General features: G+C 43.3%; 2 protein-coding genes across 5 annotated transcripts; one reads left to right on the top strand and one right to left on the bottom strand.

Annotated features, from left to right (window-relative positions):
* The first annotated feature begins 22 nt into the window (after positions 1-22).
* LOC133644794 (growth arrest and DNA damage-inducible protein GADD45 alpha-like) lies at positions 23-2,947 on the top strand. 2 transcript variants are annotated; one of them, XM_062039540.1, is made up of 4 exons: positions 23-96; positions 315-416; positions 478-691; positions 752-2,947. In XM_062039540.1, the coding sequence occupies exons 1-4, from the start codon at positions 56-58 to the stop codon at positions 863-865; spliced, it is 471 nt and encodes a 156-aa protein (XP_061895524.1). In that variant the 5' UTR covers positions 23-55; the 3' UTR covers positions 866-2,947. The 2 variants fall into 2 exon arrangements, with proteins under 2 accessions (XP_061895524.1, XP_061895523.1); XM_062039539.1 differs by lacking the exon at positions 23-96 and having other exon boundaries at positions 240-416.
* dr1 (down-regulator of transcription 1) lies at positions 468-19,831 on the bottom strand. Of its 3 annotated transcripts, XR_009824831.1 has the most exons (5): positions 18,856-19,831; positions 18,629-18,792; positions 13,341-13,914; positions 12,755-13,152; positions 468-1,111 (listed from the first exon to the last, which is right to left on the bottom strand). XR_009824831.1 is itself a non-coding variant. In XM_062039538.1 (3 exons), exons 1-3 carry the CDS (start codon positions 19,073-19,075, stop codon positions 13,768-13,770), a joined length of 531 nt encoding a protein of 176 aa, XP_061895522.1. In that variant the 5' UTR covers positions 19,076-19,831; the 3' UTR covers positions 13,259-13,767. The 3 variants fall into 3 exon arrangements, 1 of the variants encoding a protein (XP_061895522.1); XR_009824830.1 differs by lacking the exon at positions 468-1,111 and having other exon boundaries at positions 12,431-13,152; XM_062039538.1 differs by lacking the exons at positions 468-1,111; positions 12,755-13,152 and having other exon boundaries at positions 13,259-13,914.
* Between the last annotated feature and the right edge of the window lie 304 nt (positions 19,832-20,135).

Below are 20,135 nucleotides of genomic sequence, written 5' to 3' on the forward strand. Positions count from 1 at the left end.
AGACTTCATTGTGGACCCAACAGAACCATCAGAACTCTGCTGCAACAACAAAACCATGACGCTTGAGGAGAATAGTGGAGAGCACGCGTCTGAAAGGTAAAACTTTTGTATTTATGACTTTTATGGCAAATTTTAAAACAATATTTCAGTGTTTGTGATGTCATTTTGTTTAATTTGTTTCTGTAGCTTACCTTGCTAAGTGCACTGGTGCTAATTAGCTCATTTGTTCCAGCAGTTCCAAAGTGATGCGTTGCAATGTTATGGGCATTAATAATAAAAGCCATGAAGATCAATAGGATGCTTGTGTTGGTCAGGATGGATTCTGTGGCTCAAGCCTTGGAGGAGGTTCTGAGTGCCGCCTTACCTCAAGGTTGCATCACTGTCGGCGTCTACGAGGCCGCCAAGTCTCTCCATGCGTAAGTCCAAGATGACCCCCCCCCCGGTCCTGTCCGCTGAACGCTCCCTTTTGGCCCGCAGAGATTCCGACAACGTGGTTCTGTGCGTGCTGGCTTCTGACGACGGCGACCAGCAGGACGTGGCCCTGCAGATCCACTTCACGCTCATCCGCGCCTTCTGCTGCGACAACCACATCGACATCGTGCACGTCGCCAACACCCGCCGTCTGGCCGAGCTGGTGGGAGGAGCCAAGGCCGCGGGGGAACCGCTGGACCCGCACTGTGTTCTGGTCACGGTGAGTGTGTGAGAGTGTGTGTGTGTGTTATGAACTCATGTGTCCTTGATGGCCCACCAGAACCCGCAGACCTGGTCCTGGAAGAGCTCGGCGCTTGGGAAGCTCCAAAGGTTCTGCGGGGACAGCCGGCGCTGGGACCAGTGGGTTCCGATGGTCCACCTACCGGACCGGTGAAGTCCGCCCCGCTTGTAAAAGTGTGCAGTGTTGACCTCGGTCGGGGTCTTTGGAAGGGAAGCAGCAAGCTGGACCGGGTCGGGAAGGAGTTGACTCGGCAGTCTGGCTCCAGGTGGGCGGTCCGAGACCTTTGTGACGATGACGAGGAGGAAGGTTGTTTTAGTCGCCGTTGGAGCTCACTGGACTTCCTGTCGCGAGTCAACAAGTTCTGGTTCCAGAAGCTTCTCCTGCTCCAAATGGTTCACTCTAGAAAAGGGAATCAACAAAAATGTCATTTGCTCTTTACACGCAGTCAACAAACATGTTGTCATGGTAACCAGGAGGACAAGCAATAAACTTCCATTCAGGATCTCATCTTTTGGCAAACTTTTCTGTTTAGGAACTTTTGGCCCGTGCCAAAGATGTCTCGGTGTTAATACTTGGTCCAAGGGCCATATTGGACCTGATGCTTTCCCTTCAAGACGTTTCGAGGTCTTTAACGTGCACCAAAAGTCTCCATATTTGGAACATGAACTTTTTAAAACTGGCTCCCGAGCGCCACCTTTAAAATGAGAAAAAAAATTAGCCACGCCCACCCGTTTCACGTAGGGACAGGAAAATGTCAGGAGACGTCTATCATGACAGGACGCACATAAAAGTCCCAGGGACCCACACCTGAAAACGAACAGGAAGTCGGCCATCTTGGTTTTCGTCTTCCATTTTTCGGTGGAAAAAAGGGGTGGTACTTTAAGGAACCGAATGAGTGGCGGTTAAATGACAGAAAGTACACTTATAGGAGATGATGAGTTGCCAACAAAGTTTTCCTACGCCATAAGATGTGGGCGTGGCATGGCGCCAAACTTCGCTTCGGTTGTTATTGGCCATTTTTCGGCTAAGAAAAGGGGTCTTACTCCAACCTCCTGCCTTTGCTGATTTTACTGTGTGAGTGGATTAGGTTTTTTAAACCCTGTTTGAAATTTCTGATCAATTGTGAGGGCACCAAAGGGACATCTGTGTGCGCACGCTTGTTGGCAGAGCAGCACGTATCGGGCTGTGAATCTTTGGGCACCACACAATTCCACTTGATTCCATTCTTGGGGGTAACGATTCGATACAGAATTGATTTAAAATCTATACTTTTTTAACAACATTGGGTGCTAGTTCTATGATTAACTACAGCTCTGATACATTTGATACACTTTACTTAAAAGAAAACTGGTTTTGTTTAATAAAATGCTTCCAAAACATTTAAAATACAAATAAGGCAACAAGAGAAGTATCCAACAATTCTCTTTTCTAAAGTAAATGTGTACGGCAGATATAGATCATCTACCGTAATTTCCGGACAATAAGTCGCACCAGCTAAATTTAGGGGAAAATACAGATTGCTCCATATATAAGCCGCACCCGACTATAAGCCGCAGGGTTTTGATGTGTAATTAGCGTAGTATATAGTGTAATTAGCGTAGTATAGAGTGTAATTAGCGTAGTATATAGTGTAATTAGCGTAGTATATAGTGTGATTAGCGTAGTATATAGGGGTTCCTGCTACCACGGAGGGGATTGTCGGGACAGAGATGACTGTTTGGGAACGCAAAGCGTCCCATTTATTAACAATAAATCTTTCAATCATTCAATCAAACTTTCACATCTTTGACATGGCGAACAGCATTCATGCAGAGTACAAATAATACAACGCTGCAAAGTAATACAAAGTGCTTGCATGTACGCTATCAAAATAACCAGCCTACCGGTATATGAAAAGTCAGTCTTTAATCATTGTGTCATCGTCTTCCTCCTGCGTACTAAAACCACAGAAATCCTCTTCGTCGGTGTCGGAGAAGAACAGGCCGTATATAAGCCGCACCCTTGTATAAGCCGCAGGGACCAGAACGAGGGGGAAAAGTAGCGGCTTATAGTCCGGAAATTACGGTACATCTACTATATGACTTGCCTGAGTGGCTGGACAGGAGAAATTTAAATTAAAAAAAATATATATACAAAAAAAAAAGTTTATATATATACACATATATACATACACATATATACATATGTTTTTTCTTCTTCCCCCAAATCAATTAAGAATTGTTACAAACAAGAATTGACTTGAAAACATGTCTTGCCCCCCTACAGGACTGTTCAGATTGTCGTTGTTTTGGCTCGTTAATAAAGAGAAAGTTGATCCATCACCTCCGTTTTGTTTGTCTGCTACTCTATACGACTGCAACAATATATATCAAACATTCAAACCATTTCTTGAATAGAAATAAATACTAATAATGATTTCAAAGCAGGTTATCCATCAAATTGTGCAATGTAAAAGTAGCAAAAGATTTCATGGTCAAATTGCGAAATTTATTGAGGTTTTTACAGCATTTTTCTCCAAATGAAAAAAACCTGTACTTTTTTTTACAGTAATACTCAAAAATATACACTTGTTGATTTGCGGCAAAAAAAACAAAAAACAAACTGGCAGCTCTGGTGCCAAAATTTGACTGCAAAATTGCTTTTTTTTTTAAATTTACAGTAAAAAAACAAATGTAAATTTTACAGTTAAATTCTGGCAACTGAGCTGCCTTTTTTTTATACCATAAAAACAGCAGTACTGTTTTTCTATTTACAGTAATATACACTCCATTTTGAGGTGAAATTATTGCAACTTACCATATTTTTTAAAACATTTTTAAAAAAATCTACTAATTAAATGCATTAAAACATGGTGTAATAATAGTATTGACTGTTAGGAGCCAAACATAACTGCCATGTGGCCCTCAGTGAAAACTACTGTTTATTTGACTCTGCTATATTGTGTTCAAAGTGTACAAACCTTCACTAAAATACGGACGTTTGTCCAGACTGGGACCGTTATTCATTTTCACTTTGTTTCTTTCCATTTACCAACCCTGTTCAAGGAGCAGTTCAAGGCCTACTGAAATGATTTTTTTTTATTTAAACGGGAATAGCAGATCCATTCTATGTGTCATACTTGATCCTTTCGCAATATTGCCATATTTTTGCTGAAAGGATTTAGTAGAGAAAATCGACGATAAAGTTCGCAACTTTTGCTCGCTGATAAAAAAAAAGCCTTGCCTGTAGCGGAAGTAGCGTGACGTCACAGGAGCTAGTATTCCTCACAATTCCCCGTTGTTTACAATGGAGCGAGAGATTAGGACCGAGAAAGTGACGATTACCTCATTAATTTGAGCGAGGATGAAAGATTCGTAGATGAGGAACGTTACAGTGAAGGACTTGAGAGGCAGTGATGGACGTATCTTTTTTCGCTCTGACCGTAACTTAGGTACAAGCTGGCTCATTGGATTCCACACTCTCTCCTTTTTCTATTGTAGATCATGGATTTGTATTTTAAAGCACCTGGGATACTATATCCTCTTGAAAATGAGAGTCGAGCACGCCAAATGGACATTCACAGTGACTGAACATGTAAATACCCGATTAATAATATTCAGCTTTTCGAAGCTAAAAAAATAGAAGCTAACCTAGCTACGTAGCCAACGTGATAGCATAGCAGTCTCAAATGCATATAGAAACTAAATTAAAAAAAACCCTGACTGGATGGATAGACAGAAGATCAAAAGTACTATTAAACCATGAACATGTAAATACACGATTAATAATATTCAGCTTGGCGAAGCTAAAAAAACAGAAGCTAACTTAGATGCGGCGGCGGGCTTACTCACCGTAGTGCGTCTGCTATCCTGCTCAAAACACAACACAACCTCCTGGTGTTGGTGTTGCTGTAGTCCGCCGCTCCACCGATCGCACCTACAACTTTCTTATTTGCAGCCTCCATTGTCCATTAAACAAATTGCAAAAGATTCACCAACACAGATGTCCAGAATACTGGGGAATTTTGTGGAAGAAAACAGAGGTATTTGAATTGGGTCCAAACACTTCCCTTGACCTCGTGACGTCACGCGCATACGTCATCATACCACGACGTTTTCAAGCGGAAGTTTCCTGGGAAGGTTAAAATGTCACTTTATAAGTTAAATGTCACTTTATAAGTTAACCCGGCCGTATTGGCATGTGTTGCAATGTTAAGATGTCATCATTGATATATAAACTATCAGACTGCGTGGTCGCTAGTAGTGGCTTTCAGTAGGCCTTGAAGTTGAGCTTCCACTGTAATTCCAGCCCCGAACCATTCAACATGATTCCCCACTCAAACTAATTCTCGCAATCTACTATTTGGTATAAAATGGTCATAAAAAACAGGGTAAAGGTCACAAAAGCTCCTCTTGGCTGCTGACTTATGGCCTACAAAAAGCTTTTTTTTTTTAAAACTATAAATGGATTTCAAGTCAGAATAAATCAAATGTGCGATTTGGTTGTGCACATTTGGACGTCTGGAGAGCGCATGAGAAACTCCCTGTTGAACTTGTAGGAGTGGAGGTTAAAGGTCAACCAGCGCAAACACAAAAGGTCAGAGTTCACTGCTGCTAATGCTGAACGGACGTCAGTGACACGCTTCTTACGTAGTGGGATTCATGTCGCTGAAGACGGGATGATGTTGGCTGCGTGTGAGGAGAAGAAGAAGAAGAAACAGGAAGCATTCATCCCCCCCCACTCACCCCCCTTCCCCCAAATCCCAGTCGCCCACTCCCTTCCGCTTCCTCCACACAGGAAACGCTGGCCTGTGAAGTGATTCAGCGTGGACGGGAGCTCCTAAAATAGACCCTCCTAAAATAGACTCCAAGGAGGAGTCCTCCATCATGTCACGTGACTCCTCCTCCAACAACTTGGAAAGTGTTGACAGCGCCAAATGTTTCTTTTAATCACACCGAGGTTGCCATAGTAACGGGCTTGTGAGCATAGAAAGTGATGGCGATGTCGAACAGGAAGTCGACTGCACACTAAAAAGTAACCCAATTTGAACCCAACTGCTGGTTCAGAAAAGGACAAACCCCTTCTTGGAGTTATTTTAACTCAACATTTTGGGTTAATTTTTTTCAACCCAAATTTTGCGTTCAATTATTTAACCCAAAAGTTGAGTTATGATAACTTAATGTTGGTTGATTCATAACCCAACTATTGGGTTAAATTGATTTAACACAAAAGCTGAGTTATGCTCACTACAATGTTGGGTTATTCCAAACCCAACTATTGGGTTATTCCAAACCCAACTATTGGGTTATTCCAAACCCAACTATTGGGTTATTCCAAACCCAACTATTGGATTATTCCAAACCCAACTATTGGGTTATTCCAAACCCAACTATTGGGTTATTCCAAACCCAACTATTGGGTTATTCCAAACCCAACTATTGGGTTATTCCAAACCCAACTATTGGGTTATTCCAAACCCAACTATTGGGTTATTCCAAACCCAACTATTGGGTTATTCCAAACGCAACTATTGGGTTATTCCAAACCCAACTATTGGGTTATTCCAAACGCAACTATTGGATTATTCCAAACCCAACTATTGGGTTATTCCAAACCCAACTATTGGGTTATTCCAAACCCAACTATTGGGTTATTCCAAACCCAACTATTGGGTTATTCCAAACCCAACTGTTGGGTTATTTCAAACCCAACTATTGGATTATTCCAAACCCAAATATTGGATTATTCCAAACCCAACTATTGGGTTATTCCAAACCCAACTATTGGGTTGCGCAATTTAGCACTCTTTGACCCAATAGTTGGTTAAAAATGATACATTTTGCTGCTGGTTTGTCCTACTTCACAATTACTGATCAAAAGTATTTGTATTCCATTAAAATATACTCAATAGCAAGATATATTTTTTTTTTTACAAGAATTGCCGTGTATGATCATAGTAGTTTTATACATCATGCTCAAATATTTTCATGTACATAAAACGTGTGATAATCTTAATTAGATTAATCCTTAATAAAATTCCCTTCAAGAAAAAAGTACCTTTTTGGTAAAAAAAAAAGAAGAAAAAAAAAGCCTTTTACCCATTGAAAAACCCTCAAAAATGGTTCATAGTTCTGAAAACCCAGAAATTGAGTTCAAATAATACACTTATAACCCAAAAAATGGATTACTCTTCATAGAAATAACTACAAAATGGTAACCAACACTCGCAACTCATGAATTGGGTTATCAAAATAAGCCAGCATTGTTTAGTGTGTACTAAGACTTCACATTCAGAAGTATACTAAATACATAAAAAATTCTCTCTCAGGGCCAAAAAAAGATTATTTGATTATCTCTCGCCAGCAAATGTTATCTGACCGCTACAAACCTTAAACTAAACTGCCTGGTGACTAAACAAAAGACCCCGCCCCCCCGCTCTGGTCCCACATGAAAAAGAGGCGGGGCATAACTGAGCGCAGGCGTTCATCCTGGGGAGCTTAGATGCTATCTGCTAGCCATGCTGGGCTGTCAAACTGCTTTTCATTGAGGGCCACATCGCAGTTATGTTGCCCTCAGAGGGACGCTTTGAACAATGTGTATTGTGATATATATATATATATATATATATATATATATATATATATATATATATATATATATATATATATATATATATATATATATATATGTATATATATATATATATATATATATATATGCATGCGAAAAAAATGTGGTTAAATTTCTCAATTGGCGGAATTTAACCGTAAAATGTATTGTCATTTTTACAGTCTACAACTTGATTGATCATTTGTTTTGAAATCTTAAGTCAAGCAGATATTTGAGTATTGTATTTATCTTTATTTTAACAACAAATATTTTTGGAATAATGATAATATAATATTGAATTTTAAAAGATATGCAATTGCATGCAGTAAATGATTTTTAATGTCAAAAGGGAAATAAATATATTTAGTAAGAAAAGATTAAGCCTTTCATTAATAAATATTATTTCCAGGCTTTCGTGGGCCACATAAAATCATGTGGCGGGCCTAGTTTGGCCCCAGGGCCTCGAGTTAGATGCTTGTGTGTTCGCCAGACTGAGGCATGGCCACGCCCCCCCAGGAAGTAGACGCGCTGACGAGACGGCGACGACGCCCACAATAAATGCTAACATGCTAACTGAGGGTTCACTTTCACTTCCTGTTGTAGAGTCAAGTACTTGACACAGACCAACTGGTCTTGTGTGTGTGTGTGTGTGTGTGTGTGTGTGTGTGTCTCCTCCAACATTCTTTGGCTAGGTGCACACACACCTGGGGGCCACACGTGCAGACAAGCTGACGCAGGACTCATGCAAATGTGCGGCGACCGTTCCTTCCTCCAGGTGGTGGATTTGCATGGAGTCGGGGGTCAAGTGAGGGTTCGGCGCCGCGTAGCTTTTAAGGTCACACAGCTGGGCCCGAGTTGAGGATGAGGTCACATGACCTCCTGAGAACAAGCTGTTTCTTGAGTCTTCCTGCCATGGCGGCCGCCTGTCAGCGAGAGCAGTCAGGGATCAGTCCATTTTTAGCCCGGACAATATTTACTTGTGCTGCCCAGGCAGAATGTGACTTCCTGTCCTCGCTTTGTTCACAGGAAGACCACCGGAAGTGGAACTCCTGTCTGGACAACATGCTAGTCTCTCTCTCCCCCCCCAAGATGGCACCACTATAGTGGCTGCTGGTGGCAGGAGCTCTGTGCTCTTGTGTCATCCTTTTGTGTTCCTGATGTTTACCTCTTCTTTTCATGTGGGCTTTTTGCCTTTTGCTTCAAGACCTTTGGGACTGTGTGACAAGAGCTGGCACTTTCCTGACTTCTGGATCTGCCTCCCGGGAACCTTTTGGCCTTGGAGACCAGCTGCTGGGTCTCTGCCACACCAGAGTCCATTTGGAGAGACAGGAGGAGATGTGGACGAAGAGACTGGAGGAGATGTGGATGAAGAGACAGGAGGAGATGTGGATGAAGAGACAGGAGGAGATGTGGATGAAGAGACAGGAGGAGATGTGGATGAAGAGACTGGAGGAGATGTGGATGAAGAGACTGGAGGAGATGTGGACGAAGAGACAGGAGGAGATGTGGACGAAGAGACAGGAGGAGATGTGGACGAAGAGACTGGAGGAGATGTGGACGAAGAGACTGGAGGAGATGTGGACGAAGAGACTGGAGGAGATGTGGATGAAGAGACAGGAGGAGATGTGGACGAAGAGACTGGAGGAGATGTGGATGAAGAGACAGGAGGAGATGTGGATGAAGAGACAGGAGGAGATGTGGATGAAGAGACTGGAGGAGATGTGGATGAAGAGACAGGAGGAGATGTGGACGAAGAGACTGGAGGAGATGTGGATGAAGAGACAGGAGGAGATGTGGATGAAGAGACTGGAGGAGATGTGGATGAAGAGACAGGAGGAGATGTGGATGAAGAGACTGGAGGAGATGTGGACGAAGAGACAGGAGGAGATGTGGACGAAGAGACAGGAGGAGATGTGGACGAAGAGACTGGAGGAGATGTGGACGAAGAGACTGGAGGAGATGTGGATGAAGAGACTGGAGGAGATGTGGATGAAGAGACAGGAGGAGATGTGGACGAAGAGACAGGAGGAGATGTGGACGAAGAGACTGGAGGAGATGTGGACGAAGAGACTGGAGGAGATGTGGATGAAGAGACTGGAGGAGATGTGGATGAAGAGACAGGAGGAGATGTGGACGAAGAGACTGGAGGAGATGTGGATGAAGAGACAGGAGGAGATGTGGATGAAGAGACTGGAGGAGATGTGGATGAAGAGACAGGAGGAGATGTGGATGAAGAGACTGGAGGAGATGTGGATGAAGAGACTGGAGGAGATGTGGACGAAGAGACAGGAGGAGATGTGGACGAAGAGACTGGAGGAGATGTGGATGAAGAGACTGGAGGAGATGTGGATGAAGAGACAGGAGGAGATGTGGACGAAGAGACAGGAGGAGATGTGGACGAAGAGACAGGAGGAGATGTGGACGAAGAGACTGGAGGAGATGTGGACGAAGAGACAGGAGGAGATGTGGATGAAGAGACAGGAGGAGATGTGGATGAAGAGACAGGAGGAGATGTGGATGAAGAGACTGGAGGAGATGTGGACGAAGAGACAGGAGGAGATGTGGACGAAGAGACTGGAGGAGATGTGGACGAAGAGACTGGAGGAGATGTGGATGAAGAGACTGGAGGAGATGTGGATGAAGAGACAGGAGGAGATGTGGATGAAGAGACAGGAGGAGATGTGGATGAAGAGACAGGAGGAGATGTGGATGAAGAGACAGGAGGAGATGTGGATGAAGAGACAGGAGGAGATGTGGATGAAGAGACAGGAGGAGATGTGGATGAAGAGACAGGAGGAGATGTGGATGAAGAGACAGGAGGAGATGTGGATGAAGAGACAGGAGGAGATGTGGATGAAGAGACAGGAGGAGATGTGGATGAAGAGACTGGAGGAGATGTGGATGAAGAGACAGGAGGAGATGTGGATGAAGAGACAGGAGGAGATGTGGATGAAGAGACAGGAGGAGATGTGGATGAAGAGACTGGAGGAGATGTGGATGAAGAGACTGGAGGAGATGTGGATGAAGAGACAGGAGGAGATGTGGATGAAGAGACAGGAGGAGATGTGGATGAAGAGACTGGAGGAGATGTGGATGAAGAGACAGGAGGAGATGTGGATGAAGAGACAGGAGGAGATGTGGATGAAGAGACTGGAGGAGATGTGGATGAAGAGACTGGAGGAGATGTGGATGAAGAGACTGGAGGAGATGTGGATGAAGAGACTGGAGGAGATGTGGATGAAGAGACTGGAGGAGATGTGGATGAAGAGACTGGAGGAGATGTGGATGAAGAGACAGGAGGAGATGTGGATGAAGAGACTTGGCTGCAGAGCTAGACAAGCTTCACAGTGTCTTGGATGAAAGAGCAGGTATCGGACACCTCGGTCTCCTTGGACGTATCCTCGCTCATCCATGCGGACTGGACAGAGTCGGCTCTTTTGGTTGCTTTGTTGGGTCTGCTCCTGTCTCCAACAAACAAACACCACAGAGGCCACCACAGTGTATGTTTTTTATATTTTGTAGCTGTATGTAGAAATGGCTGGTTGAATCAGCTATGCTCTTTTAATGTCTTTAATGTTTCCCTCTTACACACATGCTTATGTGTGCTATGGCTATGAGGTTGTTTTTCCGTCCTTGGCCTCAGTCTGGACCCCCTCTCCAGGGGCCCAGACTTAGACTGAATTTTTTTTCTCCCCCTGCGTTTACACATTTCTCACCTTTTTTGTAAGGTGCGGCAGAGCCGTCAGCGATCCTGTTCTGTCTCCCTGTATTGTTTGATCTTGTTCTGTCTCCCTGTAATGTTTGATCCTGTTGTGTCTCCCTGTAATGTTTGATCCTGTTCTGTCTCCCTGTAATGTTTGTCTGCTTTTGAATGGGATTGTGCTGAAAATCTTAATTTCCCCTCAGGGATTATTAAAGTACTTCTGATTCTGATGCTAATGTTAGCTTGTAGCTCACGATGCTAATGCGGAAGATGGAAAAAATGACGTGGAACTTTTACAACAGGACTTGTTTCAGGCCCTCAGAACTACTTATATTTACAAGTACTTGGTTACTTTTTCACAGCACTAAATTAGCAGTGCTCTCTGCTAATCTTTCACTTTATTTACATAATGTCACACGCTTCTAGAGCCCCCTAGTGGCAAACAGTGACACTTTTAGCTTTAATTTGAATATTTGTGTTGTTTAGGATTATTAAAGAAGTTGACACAACGTACACACAGAGTGAGCGTGGGAACGCCTTTGTTCTGTGGATGTACCAGCCCTCAGATATCATCAAACATTCGTGTTTGAGAGGCGGAAGTGCAAGAAGTGCACATTTTACGGACAGGATGGTGGAGCACATGCAACAGCGCGTGTAATACCCTTTTGACACGAGCACTGCTTCCTCTTAAGTGACCACTGATGACGTCACACCACAAATGTCACGTTTGTGACAGCTCCCACTTGTTTTTATTGATGTCACTAGCCAGTTGGGCGTCTGTGATGAAACGTTGTGCTGCCACCGTGTGGACAACACCTGCTACTACAGTTCCATCACGAAGGCTGCCGCAGGAAAAGCTTATTCTCCACTTTATTTGTCCAACTTCTAACTAAAGTTATTCTCCACTTTAATTGTCCAACTTCTAACTAAAGTTATTCTCCACTTTAATTGTCCAACTTCTAACTAAAGTTATTCTACACTTTAATTGTCCAACTTCTAACTAAAGTTATTCTCCACTTTAATTGTCCAACTTCTGGCAGCGTCGTTTGACAAATATAACAGTTAGCAGCACAAAATATTACTGTAACATGAACAGAAATGTTCATATTTGAGGTTAGTCACAAACTTGGAGTGTCAAATGAGACAGAATAAAATACATATTTAAATAATGTTAAACATGTCCTTACTGAAATAAATGTCATTCATGTAAAATCATGAAATGAATTAAAATTATTTTAAATCATGTAAAATATAAAACATTTATTTCACTTAAAATTAGAATTAAATACATAAGTGCTAATTATGTCATTAATTGAATGTAAAAGTATTTAATTAAAATCAAATTATTACTTATATTAAATTGTGTACAATGTAATGAAAAAAAAAAACGTTCCTATATTTAACAGTTTTTATTTGAATTCATTTAGTTATTTCCCCATTTAACAATTAAAAGTATTTCATCCGTCAAAGAGCCATCAAAGTGAGCCCTGCTCGCTGGCTGAGTGGCAGTTCCAGTACATGCAAATTATAATCATAAAGTGCCGCTAAACAGGCCCAAGAAACAAATAAATCATGAAATAATGAATGATATCCTAAAATAACATTTTACAATAATCATATACATCATTTTCACATGAAATTGACATATGTAATTACACATTTATGCATTTCATTCCAATTTGTGACACGTTTAGTTATTTGATCCAAACTGACCACGTGTGTACATGTGCTGGTGGAGGAATGAAACTCACCAATGGACGCCACAGATTAGAACATGGTCCAGGTCTGATGGTGGCCCTCATGTGCTGCTGGCGGACAGGGTCCAGGTCTGATGGTGGCCCTCATGTGCTGCTGGCGGACAGGGACCAGGTCTGATGGTGGCCCTCATGTGCTGCTGGCGGACAGGGTCCAGGTCTGATGGTGGCCCTCATGTGCTGCTGGCGGACAGGGACCAGGTCTGATGGTGGCCCTCATGTGCTGCTGGCGGACAGGGTCCAGGTCTGATGGTGGCCCTCATGTGCTGCTGGCGGACAGGGACCAGGTCTGATGGTGGCCCTCATGTGCTGCTGGCGGACAGGGTCCAGGTCTGATGGTGGCCCTCATGTGATGCTGGCAGACAGGGACCAGGTCCATCACTGAAGAGCACCCCCTGTAGGACGTAGACTGTATAAAGACTTGGATGACTTAGAACTTGCCAGACTTCTTTAGGACGGAGCAGATTGAAACCCTTACTAAGAAGAGTCAGCAGTCAGGGGTGTAAAAAACAAAAGAAAAGTAGTTTATTGCTGAAAGAAGGTTGTGGAATGGACAAGTGAAGCGGCTCAGAACCATAGTCACCATGTTTTGACGCATCTATCTTACACCTTCGTCCACTCTGACCCACTTGACTTGGAGCCCATACGGCCAGCTGCCAGTCTGTCTTCCATCTTTGGTTGTACGAGTCCAGTTCCGGAAGGTGAAGTGGATCAGTAATACTGCCACAAACAAAAAGCCTACACAAAAGAAAACAAAGAAAAGAAGACAAGAACCAGTCTCATTGGGTCCAAACAACTTAAGAAAAGTCACATAGAATTTATCTTCAAAGTCTCTTGATCCAAATGAAGTTCTATGTCTGAGCGTGCGGCCATCACGGAGCCCCTCCCCCAGCCCCGCCCCCGTGTTTGCCAGCACCGTCCGTCCACGTCGGCGTGACGCGGACTCTGCCTGGTGTCGGTTCTGACACCGCCGTCCCAACACGGGAGCGGGGGGCGCGGTCTGCTCGGGATCACATGTCGTCCTCGTCTTCTTCATCCTGAGAGGAACCCGCCTGTTGGGCGGCGCTGGCAGACGCCGCCGCCATCTGGGCCTGCTGGGCCGCCTGCTGCATCTGCAGCCACTCCTGCTGGGCCAGTTCTGCCTGCTGCTGCCGGGCCTGCAGACACAAACATGAAAAGTCACACGCTGACAACGATAGGATCGCCCAGTGGGAGGCAACCCAAAATGTTGAAAGAGCCATATTGGACCAAAAATACTGGAAAAAATCTGCCTGGAGACGCCAAAAATTAAAAGTCTTATATAAGTGTCTTAATGAAGACAACACATGATGTAAGTGTCTATATTAGTTATATTAGCCTACTATCAAAATGACTTTAAAAGTCTTATATAAGTGTTATAATGAAGACAACACATGATGTAAGTGTCTATATTAGCTACATTAGCCTACTATCAAAGGCTGATGCAAATCTTTGTTGACGGAAATGTTTAAATTTAATATTTATTCTACACATTTTTACAACATTGGAAATCATGAGTAAAATGGAGGCTTCTGAGAGGCTGAGATAACTCCTGGTAATGACTGTCTTAGAACAGCCAAAGGTATAGATGTGTGTGTGTCCAAGTTAAAGGTATAGATGTGTGTGTGTGTCCAAGTTAAAAGGTATAGATGTGTGTGTGTGTCCAAGTTAAAGGTATAGATGTGTGTGTGTCCAAGTTAAAGGTATAGATGTGTGTGTGTCCAAGTTAAAGGTATAGATGTGTGTGTGTCCAAGTTAAAGGTATAGATGTGTGTGTCCAAGTTAAAAGGTATAGATGTGTGTGTGTGTCCAAGTTAAAAGGTATAGATGTGTGTGTGTGTCCAAGTTAAAAGGTATAGATGTGTGTGTGTGTCCAAGTTAAAGGTATAGATGTGTGTGTGTCCAAGTTAAAGGTATAGATGTGTGTGTGTGTCCAAGTTAAAGGTATAGATGTGTGTGTGTGTCCAAGTTAAAGGTATAGATGTGTGTGTGTGTCCAAGTTAAAGGTATAGATGTGTGTGTGTGTCCAAGTTAAAGGTATAGATGTGTGTGTGTGTCCAAGTTAAAGGTATAGATGTGTGTGTGTGTCCAAGTTAAAGGTATAGATGTGTGTGTGTGTCCAAGTTAAAGGTATAGATGTGTGTGTGTCCAAGTTAAAGGTATAGATGTGTGTGTGTCCAAGTTAAAGGTATAGATGTGTGTGTCCAAGTTAAAGGTATAGATGTGTGTGTGTCCAAGTTAAAGGTATAGATGTGTGTGTGTCCAAGTTAAAGGTATAGATGTGTGTGTGTCCAAGTTAAAGGTATAGATGTGTGTGTGTCCAAGTTAAAGGTATAGATGTGTGTGTGTCCAAGTTAAAGGTATAGATGTGTGTGTGTCCAAGTTAAAGGTATAGATGTGTGTGTGTCCAAGTTAAAGGTGTAGATGTGTGTGTGTGTCCAAGTTAAAGGTATAGATGTGTGTGTGTCCAAGTTAAAGGTATAGATGTGTGTGTGTCCAAGTTAAAGGTATAGATGTGTGTGTGTCCAAGTTAAAGGTATAGATGTGTGTGTGTCCAAGTTAAAGGTATAGATGTGTGTGTCCAAGTTAAAGGTATAGATGTGTGTGTCCAAGTTAAAGGTATAGATGTGTGTGTGTGTCCAAGTTAAAAGGTATAGATGTGTGTGTGTGTCCAAGTTAAAAGGTATAGATGTGTGTGTGTGTCCAAGTTAAAGGTATAGATGTGTGTGTGTGTCCAAGTTAAAGGTATAGATGTGTGTGTGTCCAAGTTAAAGGTATAGATGTGTGTGTGTGTCCAACTTAAAGGTATAGATGTGTGTGTGTGTCCAAGTTAAAGGTATAGATGTGTGTGTGTGTGTCCAAGTTAAAGGTATAGATGTGTGTGTGTGTCCAAGTTAAAGGTATAGATGTGTGTGTGTCCAAGTTAAAAGGTATAGATGTGTGTGTGTCCAAGTTAAAGGTATAGATGTGTGTGTGTCCAAGTTAAAGGTATAGATGTGTGTGTGTCCAAGTTAAAGGTATAGATGTGTGTGTGTCCAAGTTAAAGGTATAGATGTGTGTGTCCAAGTTAAAGGTATAGATGTGTGTGTGTCCAAGTTAAAGGTATAGATGTGTGTGTGTCCAAGTTAAAGGTATAGATGTGTGTGTGTCCAAGTTAAAGGTATAGATGTGTGTGTGTCCAAGTTAAAGGTATAGATGTGTGTGTGTCCAAGTTAAAGGTATAGATGTGTGTGTGTCCAAGTTAAAGGTATAGATGTGTGTGTGTGTCCAAGTTAAAGGTATAGATGTGTGTGTGTCCAAGTTAAAGGTATAGATGTGTGTGTGTCCAAGTCGACTAATGGTTAACTATCAAAATAATTGTCAGTTGGAGCCCTAATAACAAACCAAGCAATGTTGCTTGATGTATGAGAAGTCGTTATTGAAATCATTAAACAGCACCAATAATATCATCTATCTTTTCTTAATGACTTTAAAGACACGCTCAAGGGCTTTGAGACATTATCCACAATGAAAGACTGAAAAATGAGGCATCACTGTAACACAAAACATAATTTAATATCTTGCTATAGTTGATGATGTCCATTAATACTTTGCTGAACCCTAAACTACTTAAGATGGCATGGATCCTGTTTCATGTCCTTTACAAACAACTTTTTGTCATCAAGTTGGGCTGCAACTAATCCACCAGTGGGACAAATGTATTTGTAGCGTAGATGGACGATCCACTCAAAGTCAGCAAGAGCCTTAAAGAGTGTGTGGCCATAGTGGCACTGAACGCACCATGACGCTACGTCTAGACCAGGGGTGACCTTTATGTCGACCGTGAAGTACTGGTTGGTCGCAGAGGGTGTGTCAGGCCACCGCCAGACAGGTATTGAAAAATAGAACTACAAATTATTGATCATAAATATTCACTATGACGTCACTTTCGTCACTTAATTGACATTCGCGGCAAATGAAGATCTTTTGAGATGACGACGGCTGCTGGCAGCTCAGTGTGAAGAGAAACAAGACCGCCAGGAAACACTTCTTATTTCAACTGTCAAAAGCCTAAAGACTGACCAGGGAAGCTGGACAAACTCTCATGTGGTATTGGACAGAAAGGAGGACTTGTTTTGCAAATGTGGAGGTTATCATCACTATTCCCTTCAACGCAAGTCATCAACTTGTCTTCATGAAAGAAACATGCATGTATTATCATTAAACACCTTTCACTTCTTAACAAAAACCTCTTTTTCATAAATACACTAGCGTTCAAAAGTTTGGGGTCACATGTAAATGTCCTTATTTTGGAAGGAAAAGCACTGTACTTTTCAATGAAGATAACTTGAAACTAGTCTTAACTTGAAAGAAATACACTCTATACATTGCTAATGTGCTAAATGACTATTCTAGCTGCAAATGTCTGCTTTTTGGTGCAATATCTACATAGGTGTATAGAGGCCCATTTCCAGCAACTATCACTCCAGTGTTCTAATGGTACAATGTGTTTGCTCATTGGCTCAGAAGGCTAATTGATGATTAGAAAACCCTTGTGCAATCATGTTCACACATCTGAAAACACTTTAGCTCGTTACAGAAGCTACAAAACTGACCTTCCTTTGAGCAGATTGACTTTCTGGAGCATCACATTTGTGGGCTCAATTAAACGCTCAAAATGGCCAGAAAAAGAGAACTTTCATCTGAAACTCGACAGTCTATTCTTGTTCTTAGAAATGAAGGCTATTCCACTAAATTGTTTGGGTGACCCCAAACTTTTGAACGGTAGTGTACATCAATATAAGTTATATATATAAATGAGGTAGATCCCTTTGACTTGGTCAATTGAAAATTAGCTGGCCTGCAGAAAAAGTCTGGGCACCCATGTTGTAGCCAAACAAAAGATGGCGCTAACTGTTTTAATGACATTCACACTTTACTTCCAACAATAACGGAGCAGCATCTCCTCATCCGTGGCTCACTGGTGCAACAACAACACCCGAAATGTGTCCCGTGAATAACCGTCCAAATGGAACTCTCTAATAAGTAAAGTTCCTTGGGTGAATAATATAAGTCACTAGACCGGTATGTTTTAGTGCTTTCATGGTGAGTTTACTGACAGATATAAGTAAGAACTTGACACTACTTGATATTAGAAATGGCAACATGAATGTCACATAACAAGAAGATAGAGACAAAGAAGATTAACCACTACGGTGTCGACACGGACTACAAAGGCAGATTCATGCATTTTTTCAGGACTTATGCAGATCCCAAATACAGATCAGCAGGTACCAGAAGGTAAGAAAAGTTGCTTTTGCATAATATTTTGAAACTAAACAGCAGATAATATGTCTTACCTTATACACACAGCATAATAATACTCCTATGTTGAAGCACAGTACAACCCATCAAGTGGTGTGGCTTCATAGCTTACCAAAGTCATACCAAAACATTTTGACAGATTTTTGAGCGCCGTGTGTAATGTTCTATATTTTCAATGGAACATTTAAAGTGTTGGTGTTGTTTACTTGAGTCATATTGCAGTCTACATGTATCTCTTATGTGTGACTGCCATCATATTGCAGTCTACACGTATCTCTTATGTGTGACTGCCATCATATTGCAGTCTACACGTATCTCTTGTGTGACTGCCATCTACTGGGCACACTTATTATTACACCATCTACCAATTAAAATAGTTTCCAGGTTGGTAAGCACAACCAAAATGATTCCGTACATTAGGTGCACCAGGTTATGAGGCGCACTGTCCAGTTTTGAGAAAATGAAAGGATTGTAAGTGCGCCTTAAAGTCCGGGAAATAACAAAAGTGACAACCTTGTAACGCGGTGATGACGTCCATCGGGCGTTTACCTTGGCAAAGAGCTCCTGCTGCTGCCTCAGCAGCTCCTCCTCGGGGATCCCCAGGTTCTCCAGACGGGAGCTGGCCTTCCTCCTCTTGAGGGCCACGGTCTTACACTCCTGCAGGACGTCCTTCACCTCCGTGATGTAGGAGGCAAAGCCCAGACTCTCCAGAGCTGTGGGCGACACGGGGGTGGGGGGGTGAGGCTCTTCCTCCCCTCGGAAGGTGTGTCACTCACCGTTAATGACGTGCTCCGGCGAGATGGTCTTCTTGTCCGACTTGTTGCAGATGTCGTTGGCCTCGGAGGAGATGAGGTGGATGAACTCCGTGCAGCAGTTGACCACCAGCTCGCGCGCGTCGTTGGCCACGCGCACGTTGGGCAGCGTCTCCTTGATCATCTTGTTGATGGCGGCGCGCGGGATGGTCAGGTCGTCGTCGTTACCGGAGGACGAAGCCATGGCTGCGGGAACCGATGACGCCCCCGGGGCCTCCCGACGGGCTGCGATGGGCGCGCGCCACAAAGGAAATACACGTCACCCGCTAGCTAGCGAGCTAGCATCAAAGCTTGAAAGCCAAACGAAGAGAGAAGTCAGCAAACTCCCGCCAGATAACTCCAGAAGAGCGGGAGGCTCGAGGCACGACGCTCGCTAGTAGCCCTGGTTAGTCAAGGAGGCCAACTAGTAGTCGTGGTTAGTCAACGAGCCCAACTAGTAGCCGCGATTAGTGAACGAGGCTAACTTAGTAGCCGCGGTTAGTGAATGGGGCTAACTAGTAGGCGTGGTTAGTGCAGGTGGTTAACTAGTTGTGTCGGTTAGTGGAAATGGTTTAACTAGTAGCATGTTAGTGAAATGATTTTAACTAGTAGCCGCGGTTAGTGAAATGAGTCTAACTAGTAGCCGTGGTTAGTGAAGGAGTCCAGCAGGCTAACAACAACACCACATGAGCGCATGACTAAAGCTAGGCTAGGCTAGGCTAACAATGGACTAACTCCAGCGGGCGGCGGATCAACGCAGCGTCGCTAATCTGCCGGATGAGATAAAAAAGTCGTCAGTCAAACACGTCAAAAAACATGAAGCCATTCAGTCGTGAAGTGATTTTAAATGTACTCCGAGCAGTGTTAGCCGAAGATAGTGCGGACATAACGTGCGGGAGGAAAAAGCGGATGTTGTCACAAACTGCTTGACCACTGATTACCGCCGCCTAGTGGTCTTGTAGCGAACTACACTTTACCGCCGCCTGGTGGTCTTGTAGCGAACTACACGTTACCGCCGCCTAGTGGTCTTGTAGCGAACTACACGTTACCGCCGCCTAGTGGTCTTGTAGCGAACTACACTTTACCGCCGCCTGGTGGTCTTGTAGCGAACTACACCTTACCGCCGCCTAGTGGTCTTGTAGCGAACTACACGTTACCGCCGCCTAGTGGTCTTGTAGCGAACTACACTTTACCGCCGCCTAGTGGTCTTGTAGCGAACTACACGTTACCGCCGCCCAGTGGTCTTGTAGCGAACTACACGTTAC

The sequence above is a fragment of the Entelurus aequoreus genome, linkage group LG27 (assembly GCF_033978785.1).
Source record: "Entelurus aequoreus isolate RoL-2023_Sb linkage group LG27, RoL_Eaeq_v1.1, whole genome shotgun sequence".
NCBI lineage: Eukaryota > Metazoa > Chordata > Actinopteri > Syngnathiformes > Syngnathidae > Entelurus > Entelurus aequoreus.